This window comes from Sebastes fasciatus, chromosome 20 (assembly GCF_043250625.1).
Source record: "Sebastes fasciatus isolate fSebFas1 chromosome 20, fSebFas1.pri, whole genome shotgun sequence".
Lineage (NCBI taxonomy): Eukaryota > Metazoa > Chordata > Actinopteri > Perciformes > Sebastidae > Sebastes > Sebastes fasciatus.
In genome coordinates this window covers 19,241,174-19,263,191 of record NC_133814.1, presented here as the reverse complement: position 1 = coordinate 19,263,191, position 22,018 = coordinate 19,241,174, and the positions used below count along the sequence as shown (strand labels likewise).

Sequence of the window (22,018 nt, the reverse complement as noted above, 5' to 3'; positions counted from 1 at the left end):
AATTTAGAGGGAAGATAGTTAATTTCTGAGATTTTAAATGGCTTTAATTTTGAAAATCAGCATGTCCTGATACTGTCTGAGTGGCAATAAGGTGGTATTTTAATGAAGTGCATTAAGTAAAATGTGTTTTAATTTGGACAAAATTGCTTTTATTTTCTTTACAGGCATAATATCACTGGGGATATTAAAGTAGTTGTCAATATTTGAATTGTTCTGCTTCACTCAGCTTGAAATGAATAAATAGTAGGCCTAACTAGTTACACACATTCTGTTTCAATTTATTTTAATCCTATCGTTAAAATAATAACAGTATTCCTGTAAAAATATATGTTTTTTACAGTGACCTTTCGTGTTACCACATAGTGGGTAAAACACACAGAGATTGTTCCTCTAATTGGTTCAACCACAGAATTGGAATTCATGCGGTCTTTGTCCATTTCCTTCCTTCTTTGTGCTTACATTGTGAAGCTACAGGGGCCAAAGCGAGCCTGTTATCCTGAGCAGCGATGTGTTGAACTAATAAGGATTGTTCCTCACAGATGCAGGTGCTAAATAAGAGATATCAGGGCGATGCACCTGGTGCACGCATTTGAATCAGCTCATCTTCATTCATTGTTTGTACAAATGTTGCATCCCATCTTTCTCTCAAACATAGAGCTCCCTTTCTCCACTTGTCATGTTGGAGTATTGCCAGCAGAGGGCGGTGCTGCTTTCAAACTCAATCTCAAGAACCTGACTCTTTTGAGCCTTGTTTAAATCTGTCCTTACTCCATTGAGTTTTTGATTTGTTTTGATTTTTATCTCCCGGGGAAGAGCAGACAAAAAAGATGCAAATTGCTTTACACCATTACATATTCCTTCTGCGTGCTTCCCAGCTTAAAAAGGTGTCTTAAAGCAGGTCACAGCAATTGATATGTTTAATATATCTCTGTCTTATCGCTGTCTTTGAAAGATGTTTGCAATATATTACACCAGCGAGTGTGACTGAAGTTGCTTTGAAAGACATCTGAGGACTGTTACTGAAATTCATTAAAGATCCAAGCGACTGCCAATTCTATTTTTCAGAAGAAGTTGTATATCTTTGAAGATCTGCGTTTAACATGCCTCTAAGTAAAATCTGAATCACAGAATCTCGCCTTGTCTTGTAAACACCCTTCACTCATGCATTACGGGACATCATGTGGGTCACGGTTACTTATCCGAGAGGACACTGGCCCATTTTTAAGACAGTCTCGCACATGTCACATGGCTTGGTTAGAGGCTAGAGGACAGCGGCGCCTCATCATCAGCCACCGACCACGAGATCACAGGGAAGAGACAGAAACGGGGAATTCAACAAAGAGGATTTCTGAAGCAGTAAGTGACTCGTGGAATAACATGGATAATCTGCTCATTAGTGATGCTCTATCATTTGCGAGGACGCCTGAATGTCAGGAAGTTTGATTCGCTCTTTTAAAGTGTCAGACTTTCATAAACCCAAAATTAGACATAATTAAAATGCTGAATGTTGATGGCGTTCTTTATCTTGTTACGTCAAGCGTTGCATCAACAAGTGTTTGTGTTTTTTTCTTTCAGCCCGCCCACCCCTCTGTCTCTTCCCATCTCCCTCTCTGTATTGGATGTTCAGCCCTTTTGCTCAGTAACTCTTTTGTTCGGCGAAGCATCCTTCACATTGCTACATGCCTTGCTGGAGACAGTACCCACTAGCACCTAGTTTATATCAAGACAGAGTGTGTTTACATCCTAAGCAACAAGGACTGAGGGGTTTGGAAGCAAGTGCAAAAGGATGGTTTGGTAAGTAGTAGTATCAGCAGGACTGTGGAGTGGTGTAATGAAAGCAGGATGTACTTATAATGTAGAAGAATTTGCACCTTTTTCTCACTCTTATCTGTACTCTGATACCTTGTCATAACAGATGACCTCCAGCATTCTTGTAGCTGCTAATTCCTCGTTGTGCATTTCTGGCATGCCTCATGGTAAGAAGTCCAGCTGAGCCAGGGGAGTCTCATTAATACCTCCACTGTAAAGGGGCTTTTTATTGTGGCCTGAAACTCGAGAGCTGTAGAGCGGTTACCTGAGCTCCAGAGGGATGAGTCTCCGCAGGCCAGCTGCCCACCTACGAAGGGCTCCGAGCTGGAGGAGATCAGGAGATGAGTCCTACTGGGAGAGCTTAACACCAGAGGGGGAGGATTTGCCCCGGGTTTCTCGCCCCCAGCGTCCACCTCGGCCCCAGAGCGCCATTGAAGGACGGCAGCTGGACGGCTGGCTGGAGCACCTGCAGAGGATAGAGAGCGAACTTCTCAGAGCCCCGGGTCGAAATCAGTCTCCAGCTTTCAGCGACTGGACATCATCCATGCCTAGCGGACGTACCTGGAGACAGCCTTCCGTCAGCCGGGGTTCATCCTCATGTGGGAGTCCCAGCTTCTGTGAGAGTTCGCTGGGCAGCCAGGAGTCCCTCCAAACTGGGTTTTTTTCTCCTCAAGAGCGCAGAGGAAGCTGGGAGAGAGCTCATGTGATGCAGGCTCCAAGGAAGGAGCAGGCTCATCTCAGTAGTCTTGCTCCAGTCAAAATTGGGTGGCTACCAATCCAAAGAAGAGTGATGGTGATGGGTGATGACTGCAACCAGAACCAGGGTTTGAACCACTCTTCTGGACAGGTAAAACACATAACAAAGTCTCAAATCTATATTCAGAAGGTTTTCAACTGAGCATTTTCTGATGTTGCATAAGTTTCTGTATTTCGCTACATTTAGATTGGCAAGAACACAACTTTTACTTTCTGAAAGCCCCTACAAAAAAGAAGTCAAGTTTATCTTATGATGTAAACTTAAGTATAGTTCAAGTATAATCCCAAGTATACTTTATGTAATAAGAATAGTAATATCAATGTAATAGTGGTATACCTGTAAGTGTACTACTTCAATACTTCTTGGGACTAAATTGTCCCCCTTTTTAGTATATAAAAGTATACTTTTAAGTGTACTTTAAATGCAAGAGTAGTAAACTTTGAGTACACAACTAGTTTACATCCAAGTTGTATTTTGTCATGCGACTATAATATGAACTATACTACAAGTGAACTTATAGGTATACTGTTAGTTTACTAGTCTTGTAGCCCACTTTTTAGTTTATGAAAGTATACTTTAAAGAATACTCTCAGTAAACTACTAGTTACGTTTTTTTTGTACTGCAAGTATACTTGTAAGTTTTCTTTCAGTTAACTTATAGTACTTAGCCAAATATACTTACATTTTTCTGTATACTTTCCAGTATAAGCCAAGTATACTTGGACTTTTCTGTATACTTGCCAAGTACACTTAGACTTTTCTGTTTACTTGCCAAGTACACTTAGACTTTTCTGTATACTTGCCAAGTACACTTAGACTTTTCTGTTTACTTGCCAAGTACACTTAGACTTTTCTGTATACTTGCCAAGTACACTTAGACTTTTCTGTTTACTTGCAAAGTACACTTACACTTTTCTGTATACTTGCCAAGTACACTTAGACTTTTCTGTATACTTGCCAAGTACACTTAGACTTTTCTGTTTACTTGCAAAGTACACTTACACTTTTCTGTATACTTGCCAAGTACACTTAGACTTTTCTGTATACTTGCCAAGTACACTTAGACTTTTCTGTATACCTGCCAAGTACACTTAGACTTTTCTGTTTACTTGCCAAGTACATTTACACTTTTCAGTATACTTTTCAGTATAAGCCAAGTATACTTAGACTTTTCTGTATACTTGTCGGTATAAACCAAGTATACTTAAGTATAATTTTGTTAAATTAATCTCTGATAAATACATAAAAAGTCAAATGAAAGCATACTCTCTTATTTTAAGTTTTAAAAGAAATATACTAATAGCATACTTGAATAAACTTCTTTTTTGTAAGGGCGTAAGCAACCCAGTTCATTTTGGCAGGCCTCCCTACTCTTATAAGAGATTTATTTTGGAGCATTTGGAATTCTTCTCTCAGAGAAACCTCCCAGAACAACATTTGTGTCTGTGCTTTAGGGTATCCGTACCTTTAAAAGCAGGCCTCTGCAAATACGCCGGACTGATTTACCCTGGATTTGGCACTGACAACCTCTCAGGCTGTGCGACTGTGATTCTGACATGTTAGTGAGACAGTGTAAGCTCTGCAAGTCTGAAGGTAAAGTGCTGTGTAATGGAGGTGATGGTGCGTAGTGCCAGGCAAGGCAGGCAGACTAACACACAGAGTGCCACAGAGAGCCATTTGTAGTCAAGTCTCAGTTACCCAGGGAGAAGGCAGAGCTCCGGCATCCTTTGAAAACAGCTTACTCTGCAGGAACTTCACGCATTCTCCAAAGGTTTATGACTCATTTGGAGCAGAGATTGAGCTTTGTGCCCTGAGAGGATGCAAGTCAATGTACAGAGAAAATTCAATGGGAGTATTACCCACTGAACTGATAATATGACTTCAAAATCGATAAGTTGCTTTGCTGTAACGTTACCAGAGATTCGACTGAACTGATGCACAAAGCACATCCCTTCCCTTCTGACTCTTCACTGGGAAAAGAATATTGTGTGAAGTCAGTATTGAGATTTTTAGGGCATTTTCCCTACAGTAACTTAAATTAAAGATTGTGTTTAACTGATATTTATGAGCCCTAGTTTTGAGAGAGTATGCTTGAAGGAATAGTTTGAAATTCTGAGGAAATACTCATTGCTTTCTTTGCCGAGATGAGAAGATTGTATGTACGGTAAATATCGAGCTGCCGGTTAGCTTAGCTTAGCACAGAGACTGAAAACAACGGGAATTGGCTAACTGTTTGCTAGCTAGTTTTCATAAGGGTTTAAACAAACAAGATAAAACGCGTTAACGTGTATACAAACATGAGCGTGATATTGATTCTCTATTCCATATCCAGAGTATTAATATAGCAGCAAACAACTATTTGCTATGATAAAGTGGAGTAATGTCTAACGTTACCTGAGCAGAGAATGAAGTCGCCATCCCTCTGTGTGTGTTGTAATCCGAGCTTCTCCGTGCTTTGTTGACATAGCCGGGCTGGCCGCTCAGTGCTCTCATACGGTGGTTACAGCTGGTAATGCCGTCCCAACCAACGACGCTGTTGCCAAAGCGTAGCACCCACCCTTCGGTCCCCCTCCTCCCCCAGTTTAACATTGTTATTCTTTCAGTATTGTTGCTGTTGTTTTCACTGTTAGCACTATTAGCTGCGAACCGGCGGCTCAGCTGTCACCATTTTGAGAGCCGTGTGGAGTCAATAGAAATGCTCCCAATAAGAGTTTTTCACAGAATATGAAACTTTTAAATTAGGGCTGTCCAAGTTAACGTGATAATAAAGCGTTAACAATCATACGATTAATCATGATTCAATATTTTAATCGATTGACAGCCTTATTTTAAATTTATCAGATGTAGGATTGTACTGATGCAAAGGTATTTTTTTGTGTAATCAAGTCTTCTAATGGGTCTTTTTTACAGATGAAATTGAAACAATCCATCACTCCAACCTTTCTGAAGAATCGAACAGCCAACAGACAGCAGGGTATGTAGCCTAGCTAGTACTGTCATGCGATTTGCTGTATCATCTTACAATCACATATATAACAGCTGGGTTTTCAGTTGAGTATAGTACAAAAAATACTTTCATAATTCCAACTAATGCACTATTATGCAATTTAGTGTGATCGTTAGGTCAGAGTTGCACCTTAAAGCAATACACCAAATTTAAAAACATGAGGCAACTCTCTTACACAACAGACAAATTCCCTGAAAGACACAAAGGTTGCGTTTCAATTGATGTTTAGTGCCTGATCAGTGCTAGAACAAATATGGCCACGGGGTAACTGCAGGGGTCTGGCTGGTTAGCCAGAGGGAGAACAAAAGCTTATTTCAGGGCTGACTTGCCACACAGGTTACCTGCCTCTAATCAGCTCCTTGCAGCAGTAGTGTTGCCCCTGTCCTCTTTCAAACACTCACACTGACTGACTCTATGAACACTTTAAACAACATCCGACAAAAAACAAAGCCAATTTCAAGTACAACTGTTTGTGCCACAGCATCCTGGCAGGATAAAGGAAATAGGCGCTATTAGGCTTGAAAAGGTGAGGAAAAAAGAAGGAGAGGGAGGGAGGAGGAGGCTGCAGGGAGATAAGAGGAGATGCAGACTGATTGGAGAAGGAGCGCTGTTAATCTTTGAACATGGCAGCCCCACACTCTCTGGGTTTGATCTGAGGTTTGATCTTTGAGTCTTGTCCTTGTTTATACATAGATTATCCTGGCAAGGCTCGGGCTGCTTGCAGAAATCAAAGCAATCCATCCACAGCAGCGAGGAACTTTGATAGAGAGTGCAGGTGTTTTAAGTACCGTAAACCTTATTAACATCACACACGCTGTTAGTTAAAAGCCACATGCACAGACTGTGTTGATTTAAAGCTGCGGTGTGTTGAAATGGAGCAAATATGATTAAAAGAAAATATTTTTATAAAACGGTCACTATATCCTGACAGTAGTGCATGAGACCGGTAATCTAAAAAAAAGCATGTGCCTCTCCTCAGGTGCTCCTATAATGGCATCTGCAAGATTTCACAAACCGGAGGAAAACAACCAATCAGAGCCGAGCTGGAGCCTTGCCGTCTCTGAGCAGCTGTCAATCACTCACAAACTCCGATCAATCGGTCAAACTAGGCAGCGCTGATCAAATATGAATCAATATTCTGTTACTGTAATGCCTATTTCTCTCCTCAAATGTTTTCAGAAACATGTTATAGTGTACTGTTTAGCTGTAAAATGAGAAAGCTTGTGACCCGGCAGTCATGTTGAGATCAAGTTGAGGAAATACCAAGCACCGCCCACTAGCCGGAGCACAGCCAATGGGAACTCTCTCTGACTTGTGATTGATCTAAGTCTTAGATTTTTTAAATCCTGAAAGCAGAGCCATGAGGAGGTGCAGAAGTCTAGTTTTCACTCAGAACACTTGAATTACAATATGCTGAAAGGTTATTATGGAGTTTTTGCCCAATGATGCTAAAAAATTGTTGCCTCCTGAAGCTTTAACGAAAATTATAATCATGTCAGACTATTATAAATCTCCATATGGTCTATAATTTAGGTTAAATTGTTATTTTCACCAAGCCTTATGAGCCATACTTTATATAAGCATGATGACTTGGGCCATAAATATTCATATTTGCAGTTACTTCACCGTGAATAATAATGCAGGTGCATGTACATGTACACAACAAATTGGCCGAAATCCCAGCAGTGAGTTGAAGAAAGATGATCAACAAGAATATCCATGCAGGACTGCATCCAAATATGTGTTGTTGTTAAGTTGCTTTTGCTCAGCTTTTGTCAGTACATTTAAATCCACAATTTCACATCCGAAAACCAAACGAAAAACTATCAGAAATTCCAGCCGCAATTTATTCCAACAGGAACTGACTCGGTTACACTCCAGCTGGCAAATTATCCCACCTCTTTCTCATTCTTTCTGGTTGTTGCCGACAACCCTCGCAGACGTAGTTTTAATCAGACTCGAGGTCTTATTGCAGCAGACACTTAGTGCCCTCTCCCTCCACACAGAAGTCACATTTAGCAAACTTAAAATGGCCTGATGTTAATGAGCAAATGATAATAAAAATTGGATCTCCAAGGGCCCTTCGTGTTTAGACAGGCTGGCCACTTTCCACCCTGCTCGCACGTACGATTGAGATAAAACCCGTGAGGATGAGGAATAAATTGGGAGGGTGGGGACTAGTTCAGAGGGTATTTGCCATATGGCCTTGCTTCTGGGATATTAAGCTGCTGTTGATTCAGAGCAAAATGGTCATTTGAGCTAAGCTAGTGGAGGTAATGAGAGAAGCTCTGTCAGGAGGGTGCACAAGTTGGTGTGGGGGCCTTTTATAGAGAAAGAAATGAGACATATAGACTCCTTTATGGCGCCTCTAAAGACACAATTCTTTGTTTTTCAGGTGTAATCACATTTGCAAAGTGATGCAATTTTCCCCTTGTTTTCTCCCTTTTTTTAAAACACGGATTATCCTCACAGCATTCAAGGGGTTATCCCAAAGTGAGAGCCAGTCGCCATGGTAACAGCAGCAGGTGGAAATGCAGCCAGTCAGTCAGGGTGGCAATAGAGTATCAGTTAGGGGCTGAGAGGCAGACCAGTCAAGTTGCAACGTCTCCTGAGGAAGCGGAGAAGTGGCTCCGGGGTGGTGCTAGTTTCACTTTACTGTGCCAGCGTCAATTATTGACACTGTCAACATTGCCAAACAGTCTGACGAACGCCTGAGTTGTGTGTGTGTGTGTGTGTGTGTGTGTGTGTGTAAAGGGAGAAAGAGAGAGCGTGTCTTGTGAGAAATGTGACAGTGAATCATTTGTTTTGTCTTTAAACATAGATGGAGAGGTGGAGAAAAGTCACAGCAGTCCGAGTGCTTTGGGTGTGAAGACATGGCAGACACCTGATCGAGACACTCCCTCTATTAAACAGGTAACTGCTAACATTTTAACACTGAGCTCAGGATATTATGGATATCTGTGTGTGTTGGGGAGTGCATCTGTCTGGATATTGAGGTAACATTAAGTCTTCTAATCCAAGTGTTATGCTTATGTTGTGCTTTCTAATGCTTAGGCCAGCATGTCACACTCTCACACTCTCACACTCATAATGTTGGGCAAACCGAGGGCCTCATTTATCAACACTGTGTTGAACAATGACTAAATTAACTCCTACTAAGAGATAATGTAAATGTTCATACATACAATTGAAAAACACTGTTATTTTTAATTTGTTCTTACTTTAATTTAATTCTGCTGTCCTCCTGGACGCCTACACGCTCTGACCCCTCATTTATATGATGAGAGAGTCTCATTTACATGAAGAAATGCCAGTAAATAATCACTTAACGTGTGTGGATGCATTCGGGCAAAGCATAGAGATTTTACAAGATAAGATGCAGAATAGAAATGTTTATTATTTAAATTAGATAGACATTTTATCAAAATTGTAGACTACCTCTCAGCCTTGGTAACGTGTACCACATAGTCCCACGCAAACATACTCTTCAGGACTAAGGATGAAAATTTGCATCTTGCTAACTGTTTAGTTCCTGTATTTTATAATGGTGTTCATTAAAGTACTTTGTCCCTACCAGAAAAACAAATCTATAAATACATAAACATTAATAAACGAGGTATCAGAGCGGTATGTCACATCATAAACCTGCTGGCAATTACAACAGGGAGATATCAGCATGTCCTTATGCTCCATAAACACCATCAGACTCCTCTGGGCCGAGGACCAGAATCTTTGCTTTTCCCCTCTCACTTTCTATCGAGGATAGAGTCTCATTGTGATTCTGCGAGGGATAAGTCACGCTGTGTGCTGGCTCTTCCTGCTGCAGCTTCCATTGCTACTGGGGCATTCACTGTGTCGAGCATGGGGAGAGTCATCTGACTAAAGAACAAACAGCAAAGCCCTGAAGAAAGACAGCTGACCTGCTGTTAAAAATGTAGTATTAGAGAGACGTCATATCGTCTCATGCTGTATTAAATGATGTTACGCTCCATTTTCTGTATTTGCCACTGGAGCATATGTTTTATTGTGTTGATTAATGACAAAGCATTTAGCAGGAGACATTACCAACAACAGAAGGGAGGGATGGGGTTTCCAATGCATAATTAAGGATCTCTTTTTTGCTGCAGGTGCCAGAAAAACGGAGCTTTCCTGCTAACGAAGGGGACAGACCTGTCGGCTGGCACGCTCTGAGGAGAGGCTGGACTACCAACAGGGTGTCAGCGTTCCCTGGAGGCAGTCAGTCCAACGAGCCTCCCACAGGGACCGGCGCAGTCCCCGACAGGAAGTCCTCTCTGATGCAAACAAGCAGCACTGACCCCCTAAAGCATGCTCCTCTGCAGCGAACGACTTTTGCTGAACCACACACTCCGCTGCAAGGGACAAACAGCGCAGATAAGTCGGCTTTGCATAGGACGGGCAGCGTTCAGCCTATGAGGGCGACAGCCCAACTGTGTGCGACAAACAGTAGCTCTCAGCCTTCGCACATACAGACAAGCTCCGCCGTGACTACGCTCATCCCCCAGAACAAAGCCGGCTTCTCCTCCATCACCATCTCCTCCAGGAAAGTGAGCAGATCGGCCAGTTTTTCTGGCTCTTCCCACCCCAGTGAGTCCCCTCATCTGCCACCGGCCCACCAGTCTATGGAGCCAAACTCCAGGCAGGTCACGGTGCAGAGGAAGGCCACTATAGTCAAAGTGACAGAGCAGAGGACGATGTCCAGCACTGCCCCGAGCACGAAAACGGCGGGGACCGCTCCAGCTAGCCACGCTTTGGACACGGTGGTCCACAGAAGAAAGGCTACCATCATCAAAGTGACAGAGCACAGAGAGAGCTACAGTCCGGCCAAGGCAGGGTCTGGGACGAGGCACCCGGAGTACAGACACAGCTACACAGAAGGGGTGTACAAGGAAAACAGCACATGGAGTCATGGTAACCATTCACAACTCAATGCAGCACCTTCGCATCAACGTCTGGATTCCACAAACTCTGCAGCAAACATGTCCACTTCGGATGCAGAGGGAACCCTACACAGATCCACGCTGAGGGTTTTTATGAGAAACCAACCCGCTTTAGGAGCACCAGAGGTTTCCCCAAAGGCGGTTGGACAGAGATCGGACAAGCCGCACAGACCGCTGAGCTGCTATGGCAACATGTTTGGACACACCGAGCCAAGCAAGGAGAATGTGCCACAACCGGCTGCCAGGAAGTGGAGCTTTGGGCTTCCACTAGGGACCAGTATCAACCCTGCGAACTTCGAAACCAGCAGTCGAACAGCAGCGAAGGAAGCGGGTCAGGAAGTGGCGGACACCCTTCAGCCAAACGGAGACCAGAAAGAAAGTTTTCCGCCAGAGAATGCATCGAGGAGAGCGTCCCCCAGTCTAACTCTCATCAAGGCCCCGGGTAGGTTTCTCTGTCCCGCTCTGACTTCCTGTCAGCCTCCCTTTTGTCTCTGATCTCCAAATTTTTCAAAGGATGGCGATGTCTAAATATACACCTCCTTTGTGCCACTTGCGTGTTCTGGCTTGAAGTTATCACACACACTTCGGCGTTCTGGGGGCCGAACTCTCCGGTTTGATATCGTCTTTCAACTCTGATGTCTTATTGATAGGCGTTATTAGATTGTATTCCTTTATCTGCTGCCTCAAGTGCAGTTGACACAGATGTCAAACAGCGTTGCTTAGACGCAGAGGGCCCATTGGCACCTGCAGACGTTTTCTCATTTTCACCTTCTTTCATTTTCCCACGCACCTCTTTGCATATAATCTATTCTGGTCCCCCTTTTCACTGACAGCGCAGGGGAGGAAGAGGCATCACAAGCTGCTAAACATGGTGAAAATGAAGTATTAGGATGTGTTAGAATCAATTTTTGGCATCCAGATCCTGCAGTGTGGCTGTTACATAGTTCATAGTAATCCTGTTGTGGGGACAAAAATCTATTTTAGGATTGAGGCGTGGTTTCTGGTTATGGTTCGACTCAGGAAAATGAGGTTAAGGTTAATGAGTTGTGTTCAACATTTTAGTAAATATACTTATTTGCTTTCTTACTGAGATTTAAATAACATCAATACCTCCCTCTTTTTTGGTATTGATCTTCTTATCTAACTCTTGGCAAGAAAGTGAATAAACCTATTACCCAAAATGTCCAAACTTATTTCTTTAAAGTTAAGGTAAGCCCACATGAAATGAATGCAAAGCAGCTTCTAAGTATTTTGGGGCGAGTACAAGTTTTATCTCAAGTCTTGATAAGCAAATTGCACATCAAGATGCAAGTTCTTTCAATGCTTTAGCTTAATAATCAGATATATAAGATGTGGGGCCAATTTAAAAAATTGGGATTTAAATGTTTTTGCATTAAGTCGGAAGTCAAGTCCTCATTTTTATGACTTAACTCTGACGCAAGTCAAAGTTTCAAGTCAGTCCAAACTTCTGAATGGATGTAAGTTGGTACAATATAATCGCAACAAAAATGCAATTTGTTAATTGCAAATGTTTTTATTGTGAAGAATCATTTTCCAAGATAGCAAAACATAGTATTGCCATGCTTTTTTTCCATATAAACATACAGTATAAACATATTGTCAAAAGGCACAAGAAGAACACTCTTCAAAAGATAAATAAATAAATACATGATAAAAAAGAAAATAAATAAATAATGAATAATAAATTAAACTATACACACATATTATAAATAAATAAATACATAATAAAAAAAGAAAGTAAATAAATAATGAATGATGAATTAAACTATACATATATATTATAAATAAATAAATACATAATAAAAATAAAGTAAATAAATAATGAATAATAAATTAGACTATATATTATAAATAAATAAATATTTAATAAAACAAATTAAAATAATGAATAATAAATTCAAATACATATACATTATAAATAAATACATTATATATATAAATAATAAAAACAATAATATTATAATAATACATGATAGTAAAATATGATTGAAAAATAAAAAACGAATAATAATTATGACAACAACAATAATACAAAATAATACTATTACTTGTATAACTTAACCTACAAAAGCCAATATTTCAAGGAAAAACATAAGACTTCTAACCCATAACCTGCGTCACACTCTCCCCTTAAAAAAACTCAATTTTATTATGTGAAATGTCTGAAACGGTCAGCTCGAGCTATTGTTCAGGAATGCAGAATATTCAGGTGACTCAGTAATATGAGGAGGGAGTTTTCTGCTGAGCAACTGTGTTTCTTTGTTCATGATGTCTTTTCTTCTGTGTGAAATTATTAATTATTCTTTAATCACATTCATTAAGAGTGTCATCAATTAATTGCAGAGGCCTCAGGCCACATCATTTAAATTCAACGTTTGATACAATCAACCTCAGAGTGAGGCAAGACATTATGAAATAGTGTTAAAATCTGCCTGTGGTGCACCGCAGCAGCCAAACAGCAGCTCAGTAGCAGCCGGTGTCACTGTTTTTACTTACTCTTCACTCACATCAAAGTCCTCCTGCGTTTCAGATCCCCACTCACATCAGTCTCAAGAGGAAGTGCTTGCCCTCAACGCAGCTGCCATCATAGCAAACATCAAACTCCAAAGAAAACACAGCAAGAAGAAAACACCAAATTCTGAGAAGGACTCTGCTGCATCCCCCGAGGGAAATACTGGTATTATTACTTCTATGTTCCCTCATATAATCATAATTTCTCACCTTATAAAACATCGATCTTTGTTACAATTAACTGACGATGTTGCAAGCTCAACACTTTGTTTTCAGAGCTACATCTTGGATTGAATCAATACAGATCCAGTGGAATTCCACGTGCTGGGCCTGTTTGATTCATACCAAGAAGTAATAAGTCATGCAGGCCCAGAGGGCTTTAGTGTGCATCGTGCCCAGGCATGTGAAGCCAAGGCAGGTGTAAATGGGATGCAAACATTTTGATTTTCTCTGCCTTGGTAGTGACAGATGAGGGGAAATGTGTGAAGCCACATCCAGATCAAAGATCAAACCAGCGCCACAACCAGCCGCACGCTGCATTTGAGATTGAAAGGTCACCTCAGACTATTTCTCTACAGGTGAGTTCAGAGGTATTTTTTAGCCAATGAAACAAAAGGTTGGGGATTTTACTCTCCAAATAAGAATGTTAAGCAACCAGATGCGAAAGAGGAACAATGCAATGTCTATTTGTGGCATATGTTTGTGTGTTGCAACCACTTTAACCAAAGAGTGATTGTCCTTTCTTTTTTCCTTTTTAAATCCCTATGTTGTTAATTATCTGACCCCTCAAGTTTCTTTTTTGGATTTACGACCCCCAGGCTGCCAACCACTGAAGTACACTACAATATGGAGTCATAGGAGTGTCATAAAAAAGAAAAAGTCTGTAAAAGAATAAGGAAAAAAAAGTGGAAATATATAAAGAGGAATAAATAAAAGGATGAATGAGTAAATACAAAATGTGCAAATATAAAGAGAAATAAATTAATGAATGAATAAATAAATAATAATAAATTTGGAATTATTAATAATACTAATTAGTATTATTATTATTAATGTGGAAATATTAAAAAGGTATATGCACATTTCTGTATACATTTCTATATTAAAATATATATACATTTTTTGCATATAAATTATTCTATTTTTTCTGTTTATCTATTTTTCCTTATTATTTTTCCTACTGCCAAAAGCAATTGGGATTAAATTATAATTTTAAAAATTTTACTGATTTCTTCTTTTATTTATTCCTCCTTATATTCCCACATTTTTTTTCTTATTCTTTTACAGATGTATTCTTTTTTATGGCACTGCTAGGACTCTATACTACAATGTCAGTGAAAGGGAATGACACATTTTTTCTGGCTTTGGAGTTTTCCATTGGGCGCCCCAGAGCTATATTCTAGAGCAGGGCGGGGGAGTTGGAAATGGTCAGTTGGGCTTTTGTCAAGTAGAGCAATATGTTTTTGTTTCTGGCAGGAAGCACTGCAGAGGTCCAGACCAGACTTCATCAGTCGTTCCCAGGGCAGACTGCGAGAGCTGGAGAGGAGGGCCCAGGAGAGGAGGGATCGGGCAGGTTCAGCACAGCCGCGGTCGGATGCTGCTGTCAGGCAGAGGAGAGCCCACGGTGCCCGCTGTACCTCTCTGAATGGTACCGTGCCAGCAGCAGCCACCCTCACCTCTCTCACACTGCCCATTGTCCTGTTGCAGCTGCAGTGGCTTTTTGCCACATCATAATCACACACATACAGACACAGAACAAAGAGCAAGGGGGGTCGTTTTCAGCCAGTATGTGTTGTTTTTCAAAGCTCAGACCAATATTTTTTGGATTAAAGCTGCTGATAGGTAACATTTTGCTCAATTATACATCATATTCACATTTATTTTTTGCTTGAATAGGTCCTAAATGCACTGAAATCCTCTACTGGAACCCAAAATACTGAGTTAGCAGTAGTTTTAGACACTACTCAAAGACAGGCAAACACCTCATTAAGATTCTGTACAGGAATTAATTTACAGATAGTGCATAAATGAAAGCCTAAATTAAATGCACAAAGAAAATGGTAAAGAAAATAATGCATTATATTTAGGATGGATCACGTAACAGGTCAGTATCTGACATATAATAAAAAGACATTTTCAGACTATTTTTAGGCCAACTGTAAGTGAAAAACAGAGAGTGACTAAATAAAATAAAAGCCACTTGAAGTAAGATATGAAACAAATAGCTTTATTGCATACATATACATGGATAAGTGCTCCTCTGTTGAATAACAAGGTTTCGGAATGATTGCCAGCATTGGATTTCAGCAAAAATATTTCCGTGACCTTCAAATGTCATTAAGCTGTCGACGCAGTGTTGTGTCTGATGAGATTTCCATTCAGAGTGCAACATGCAGGCGTCACAGTAAACAATGAAGAATTTAAAGATTTGTGACAGTACATTTGCAGCTCTCTCTGCCCTCTACTGGCCAACACCAGCTGGGGGAAAAAAATCAAATTTTTCATCAGTGTTCATGCATAAATGTTCACAGGAACTCACAGTTCTTGCATGATGATGTAATTATACTTCATAAAATGTCTTGAGAAGGTGGAACTCATGTCCTTGTGTGAAATAATCGTGTCTGTTCTTATGGGAGATTGCAATATGATCCTTTTTTCCTGTAAGAGAGGAGGCTTTCAGTCTCTTCCAACAGCAGGAAAAGCTAAAGTGATTTACTGCCATGCTTTTGAGCCTTCAACTCAATCAGCATTGTGTGTGTGTGTGTGTGTGCTCGTGTTTCCAGATAACCTTTTCAAAGCCAGAGATAGAGCCATTACTGGGAAAGAGATGCAGCTGAGATCTAAGCGGTGAGTTCCATCTCAATCTCTACCTCGGCCTGCTCGCCGTCAGATGCTTCTTCTTTGCAGGCAGATGCTTCCTTATCTCCTGTATTGCTTCCACGTGTGGAGGCAGACTCTGTATATCAGTGACATCTCCATACAAAATAATACGCTGCTTCTGTTCCTCTGCCAAGACTTTTGCTCTAATTATGTTTTTTTCCCTTTCCTTGCCTCGCTTGTTTACTTTGCTCTCTGGCAGATCCACCTATTGATTAGGAAGACAGTTTAGACTGAGTTGTTTATGCAGAACATAGTGTTGCATATACAGCGATTAGTGGTGCACGGAAAGTGAATGAAAATACTTAGATTTAATAATAAAAGGGCTTTGTTTTTAGATAATAGATACATACGTACATAACCTAAACTGCCTTGTTTTCTTTACCAGCAATCATTACTTTTAACTTGACATGTTGCATTATGTATTTTGTCTTTTCTGCTCGTGTGCATTGTATATTTGTATCTGTATATTGTTACTTGCCAAGGGATGGAAATTAGGCTAGAGTTCCAGCTAACACCTGCATGTTTACATCCTGTATTTTATTCTGATGTTCATTAACATGCTCTGTTCCTATCAAATAAACAAATAAATCAAATTAATGTTTTGTTACAGAACGCATGTAGAGGTGAAGAGGAAAAAAGAGGAAGAGAAGAAGAGGGAGGCGTCTTTGAGCAACAGACAGCGAGTTGAACTTTTCAAAAAGGTAAAATCTCTATATCTTTATGTCAAAACACATAAATAAAAACCCATTAAACCTCACTAACCTGCAGTCAAACATCAGTCAAACCCACATCGTTTCAGTCAAAGGGCCTAAAGCAAGACATTGGAAACCATTTTAACCTTTGACCCATGCATGATAGGACTCAGAACTAGAAGATGGAGGCTGTGGTGGTGGGGGGCAAAGCTTTGCCAGCAGCAGCAGCAATGTGTAGCAGGGATCAGTGAGGAGGGAGCCGTATTTAAATGAACTGCCTTGTTGTGAGAATGAGCTGATTGGTGTGTGACTGATTAGAAACAATGATTCAGTCAGCCGGCTGTCAGCTGGGGCGTATGACTAACTAACGTGATGCTTCATTTTATTTTTAATTCTTGGGAAGATGCTAAATCAGGCTGTATTTGGGGGATTTTGTGTATGCAAACGATGCAAAAGATATCTAGAATATCTTCATTTGATGGAGTGGTGCAGCTGGAGCAACCTGTTACATAATGCACAGTATATGAGACTGAGAGAGAGTGGGGAATAAGATGATTTCCCTACCTTAAAGCTACAGTTGGTAACTTTGAGCAAATATGATCAAATGTTATTTTTATAAAACTGTCACTATATCCTGACCGTAGTGCATGAGACAGATATCTTGTTCCTCTGCCTTCTCCTAGTGCTCCTAAAGGCCCCGACACACCAAGCCGATGGTCGGCCGTAGGACAGTTTGGGCCGTCGGTGAGCGTCTGTCGGCCTAGTTTTTGCAGTGTGTCCCACACTATCGGCTCTAGTCTGCCCGTGTCAGAGGTTTTTCAGTGCAGGCGCAGAACGTACGTGGTAGTTGGCCGTCAGCTATAGTCTTTGCGGTGTGTTCGAGTGCAACTTTTTGGCCAAGACAAAGGCGACGTGAGGCAACGCAACTGAAGAACCCGGAGAAAACTCCCTGAAGTTGTTATAAATTAAGATTTATGCAGAAATGATGCACTGAATCACCAAATCACCCTGAAAATATGGAATAAGCCTCCAAACAGCTCACCACAGTGTTAACAAGCACTTGCCTGAGACAGGGAACAGAACATTAATTGTGTATATGACCCACGGGCAATTAAGCAAGTAATAACACACCTTTCCCCTACACGCTCTATTAAACCTGGCAAAAGGTGAATCCTTTTTCAGTAATGGCCAACAATGGCTTCTTCTCTCCTCACAGCGGTGCAGCCGTTAAAAATAATGGCTTTAAATCGCCCTCCAAGTCCATCGTGGTTAACTGACAAGACTTTGAGTGGAACGCTGGAGGTTGAAGGGTATTTATAAGATAAAAACAAGGGGGTGTATTTCTGGATATTCCTTTGCTAAGGCTGACAGGTTGGCCTTGTGGGCTGGACAACAAATTACAATCAATAATATACAACAGAGCCTGTTTATTCTGTGACATGCAGTGATTGATTAGACTCTTTATCTCCTTTCATGGTGCCCTGATGAAGCAATTGAAGTAGGAATTAAAATTTTTATCAAGTATCTGATCACTGTTTCTCCTTTTTAACCCCCTGAAACCTGCAGGATCGCAGGCCTTTCAGAGGCTGTAGCAGGTTCAGGTTTAGAGCTAGAGTGAAGGTACAGATATCACATGAAAATTGAAAATCTAAAGAATTAATTGGTCATGCTATATAACTAACGCTCTAAGGTTGGACTAAATTTTGGCGAGGAAAAACTGGCATGGCCATTTTCAAAGTGGTCCCTTGACCTCTGACCTCAAGATATGTGAATGAAAATGGGTTCTATGGGTACACACGAGTCTCCCCTTTACAGATAATCACATGCAGTTTTAAGCAAAAACCATGCAGTTTTTTGAATGCCGTATAAATGTGTTATTTTCACCTATTCTATAAATGATGTGTTTCGGCACACTGGGGTCCCTTAACAGTCTTGGAATGTAGTATGACCGTAAAGCTGAGACTCTTGTGGATCCAATGAGCCCAATTGTATTCATGTGTGATGATGTTAGTCCCCACCTCACTGTATAAAATGACCTGTGGTGACCTCTAGGATAATCACAGCCTCATGAAACTTTACAGCCACAAACTAGAGACCTAGAGCATTCAGAGGATGGATGGCTTTCCTAGCTAGATTGACAATAAGGGAGTTTCTGATCAGTTTCCAAAAACAGAAGTGCTCGCCATCCAATCGCCGAAAAATGAAAATTCTTGCAGAAATCTCCAAATGTCAAAAGTTTTTGATCCCAAATCACAGCATGGCTTTTTCTATGATGTTCCTCAAGGTCTTGGTGTCTTAATGTGGTATTTTGGAAGGATTTTTGATAATTTGTATTAATTCTTGAGTGGTAAAAAATTGTTAAATTTAGCAACAAATCTGTGTAACAAATGGTATCAACACAAACATTGCTGCAACAGCTTATGAGACATAATAAAGAATTTGAATGGCCATCATATACTTCTATCATAATGTTCTAAACCCTTATACATTTTCACAAAAAAATAATAATAATTAATTCATGTTTATTTCTAATTTATGACAAGAGCAACCCAACATGCTTTCAGATGATGTACACCACTTTTATGTAACATAAAAGGTTGACCTGCTATCTCCCCCTAAAACCCCCTTTAAGACAAAAATGGGTCTATTGTGGGTCTCCGGGGGGGTAATTAAATCTTCTAAGATCTGATAATAATAATTGTAGGCTTGCATTAATATTTTATTGTGTGCATTCCTTTGCTTGCATTTTTGGTAACATGTCATAGAGATTATGTTTGATTTTGTTCGCTCTACTGACTGTAAGTAACTCTGGAAAAAAAAAACACTTAAAAGAAATGATGAAGATGGAAAAAATATGTAAATGTCATTCATGCTTATTTGTAAAAACAAGTCCAATTACATTGAATATTTAAGCTTTTGAAAGATTTCTTGAGCTTGTTTGCTTTCAGACCAATGAGCTTATTGTTCCACTAGAGGTCGCTGCTGCCACACTTTTGATATTTTCTTGCAGGACTTTGATTAGAAAAGCTGATTTTTAAAAAACTACACTTTAGATGCATTTTGTGCATGTGAAATGGGTGTTATTACCTGTTTTTCTTTTATTGCATGACCAATAATGATCACCCAGGACACAGCTTGATTTGCAGGAGGAATTGTAGTCGGCCTCTTTCCCGCTGCTCTCTCATTATGGAGGGAAACTGTGAACAGTGTCATTGTGCTGAGTGTATGAGGCCTGTGTTCCCCCGTGAAACAAAAGGCCCTTCAGTGGCAGAGAGAGCTACAGTGCAGTGCCACCATTCAGACAGTGTGGGTGCCCACACACAGCTGCTCCGGCCACGCTGCTGCTGCTGTGGGTGGCAGATAACACAGGGGACAGTGGGGGCGATGCCAGAGATCAAGAGGAGGTGGAAACCTGTGTGTGTGGGTGAGAGGACGGCAGGGACGAAGCTTCACTGGCTAGCCACCAAGTGTTTTAGTAATCCGAGTATTTTCTTTTCTCATTGCAGAAACTGTTGGATCAGATTCTTCACAGGAGCAACAGCTGATTGACTGACAGCAGATGAAGACATGACAAAGCCTGCAGCACTGCATAACAGACTGATGAAGTGAACTTTGACATTGCTGAATATGAGTTAGGTCATGACATAACTCGAGCTGTCCTTTAAGTCCCTATTTATTTCTCTCATGTATCACCATTACTTTATTATTCAAGTTACAGAGCTTAACATCTGTTTTTCTGACAAATAAATCCATGGCAATCTTTCCAAAGCCCAGAAGGTCATTTAACGTCGCTTACCGTGCCTTCTGTTTTGAAGGTTTTACCAGAACCTTCAAAGTCTCTTCTGCCCATCTGGATAAAAAAATTAATATATTCTGATGCACAATAAAAAAAAAACACTTTTAACCCGTTTCCCTTATTGCGACTCTACTGTGTTTCCTAATCCAACAAAATACCTGATGATAAAACTTTTTAATTGTATTAATGTGTGAAGGAGAATGTCCATCTTTGGTTGGTTAAAGAAACAGATCAGCAGTTTAGGACAGGTTGAATTGATTAAAGAGGACCTGTTATGCTTATTTTCAGGTTCAGGTTCATACTTGTATTTTGTGTTTCTACTAGAACATGTTTACATGCTTTAATGTTAAAAAAAACGCTTTATTTTTCTCATACCAGCTGTGCTGTAGCACCTCTTTTCACCCTCTGTCTGAAACGCTAATTTTTAAATTACCTTCCTGTTGTGAAATTGCAACCAAAGTGTTCATAAACGAGGAAAACATGGTTATTTCTTTACCGCAATACAGTAATTCTAATTTGTTGTCTCGTTTACTTCTACATTGTTTGACATTAGTGTTAAGAAAGTAGGTAAATACTTACTGCTAAATAAACAGTGGGAGTTAATGTCAAGATGGGAATTGTGATGGCCAATTTTCACTATTTATGAACATTTAAAAGCTTAATTGGTTAATCAAAAAAAGAATTGGCCGATTAAAGAGGACCTAATATGCAAATTTTCAGGTGCATACTTGAAAATCCCACTTTGTTATGAGTGGTCAACCGAACCAAACTCTTTGGACTCTGCTCCAGCTCTGCTCTAACTAGCTTTGTTTGAGGGCGTGCCAAGCTATCCGCTAGGCAGGTATTATGCAAATGTGTTACTTGGTGACATCACCACGTTATGGAAGAAAAGGCGGGACTTCAAGCGAGGCGTTTCAGGCAGTTCAGGAGCAGTGTTTCTGTGGGGGAGAGTAAAGGCCTTTGCGCACCAAGTACATATTTTTCGTCCGAAATTGTCGCACATTTAAAAATAAATATGAACTCACCAACTCCGAAACTTTCGGCCGTCGTTAAAGTTTTCGGAACAGGTTCAATTTCTGCGTTTTTTTGTATCTGTCAGAAGGCAAAAGAGGGTTGTTTCACCACTCAGAGCCACCGTCCGTGCAAACGTCACCATCCAAAATGGTATCTGATAAACATTTACCTCGTCTCCCAGCACAGAGATGCAGAAATTAAAGATAGATTGTGGCAGGTGAAGGTGAAGGGATGTATGAAAGATAAGACAGTAGTGATTGCTAAACGATAGCTTCTTGCCAATGTCATTCATTCATCAGCCTCGTTTTGGACTAGCAATATCCATTGCACCCATGTAATTAATCCAGTTTTCGTATTTCAAATTTTCACAACGAAGAGAATAATAAAATGCATCAGACTCAGTGTGCAATGTTTCATGTATTTCATTTTTTTTATCGGATGACGGATTAAAAAATCGCATAAGAAAAAGACGGACTGTGTGTGCAAAGACCTTGACTGCCTTTGGCGTGGACTTGAAACTTTGTAGACCTTTTACATGCACAAAAAACGATATAACAAACTAAAGAAAGGGGA

At 40.4% G+C, this 22,018-nt stretch overlaps 1 protein-coding gene across 2 annotated transcripts; it reads left to right on the top strand.

Annotated features, from left to right (window-relative positions):
* Positions 1-1,249: 1,249 nt before the first annotated feature.
* Positions 1,250-21,627, top strand: c20h10orf90 (chromosome 20 C10orf90 homolog). Of its 2 annotated transcripts, XM_074620293.1 has the most exons (12): positions 1,250-1,356; positions 1,576-1,794; positions 1,916-2,656; positions 5,477-5,540; positions 8,395-8,486; positions 9,701-10,973; positions 13,083-13,229; positions 13,526-13,641; positions 14,540-14,711; positions 15,847-15,910; positions 16,554-16,644; positions 20,142-21,627. In XM_074620293.1, the coding sequence occupies exons 3-12, from the start codon at positions 2,090-2,092 to the stop codon at positions 20,178-20,180; spliced, it is 2,625 nt and encodes an 874-aa protein (XP_074476394.1). In that variant the 5' UTR covers positions 1,250-1,356; positions 1,576-1,794; positions 1,916-2,089; the 3' UTR covers positions 20,181-21,627. The 2 variants fall into 2 exon arrangements, 1 of the variants encoding a protein (XP_074476394.1); XR_012591916.1 differs by lacking the exons at positions 13,526-13,641; positions 20,142-21,627 and having other exon boundaries at positions 16,554-16,628.
* The last annotated feature ends 391 nt before the right edge of the window (positions 21,628-22,018 follow it).

What these genes read in the sequence shown, in the direction of transcription:
- c20h10orf90 (XM_074620293.1), top strand. Translation starts at nt 2,090, where the DNA reads ATGAGTCTCCGCAGGCCAGCTGCCCACCTACGAAGGGCTCCGAGCTGG. An exon ending in TGAACCACTCTTCTGGACAG is followed by an intron (nt 2,657 to 5,476) that starts GTAAAACACATA and finishes TCTTTTTTACAG; the next exon opens with ATGAAATTGAAACAATCCAT. An exon ending in AACTCTCATCAAGGCCCCGG is followed by an intron (nt 10,974 to 13,082) that starts GTAGGTTTCTCT and finishes CCTGCGTTTCAG; the next exon opens with ATCCCCACTCACATCAGTCT.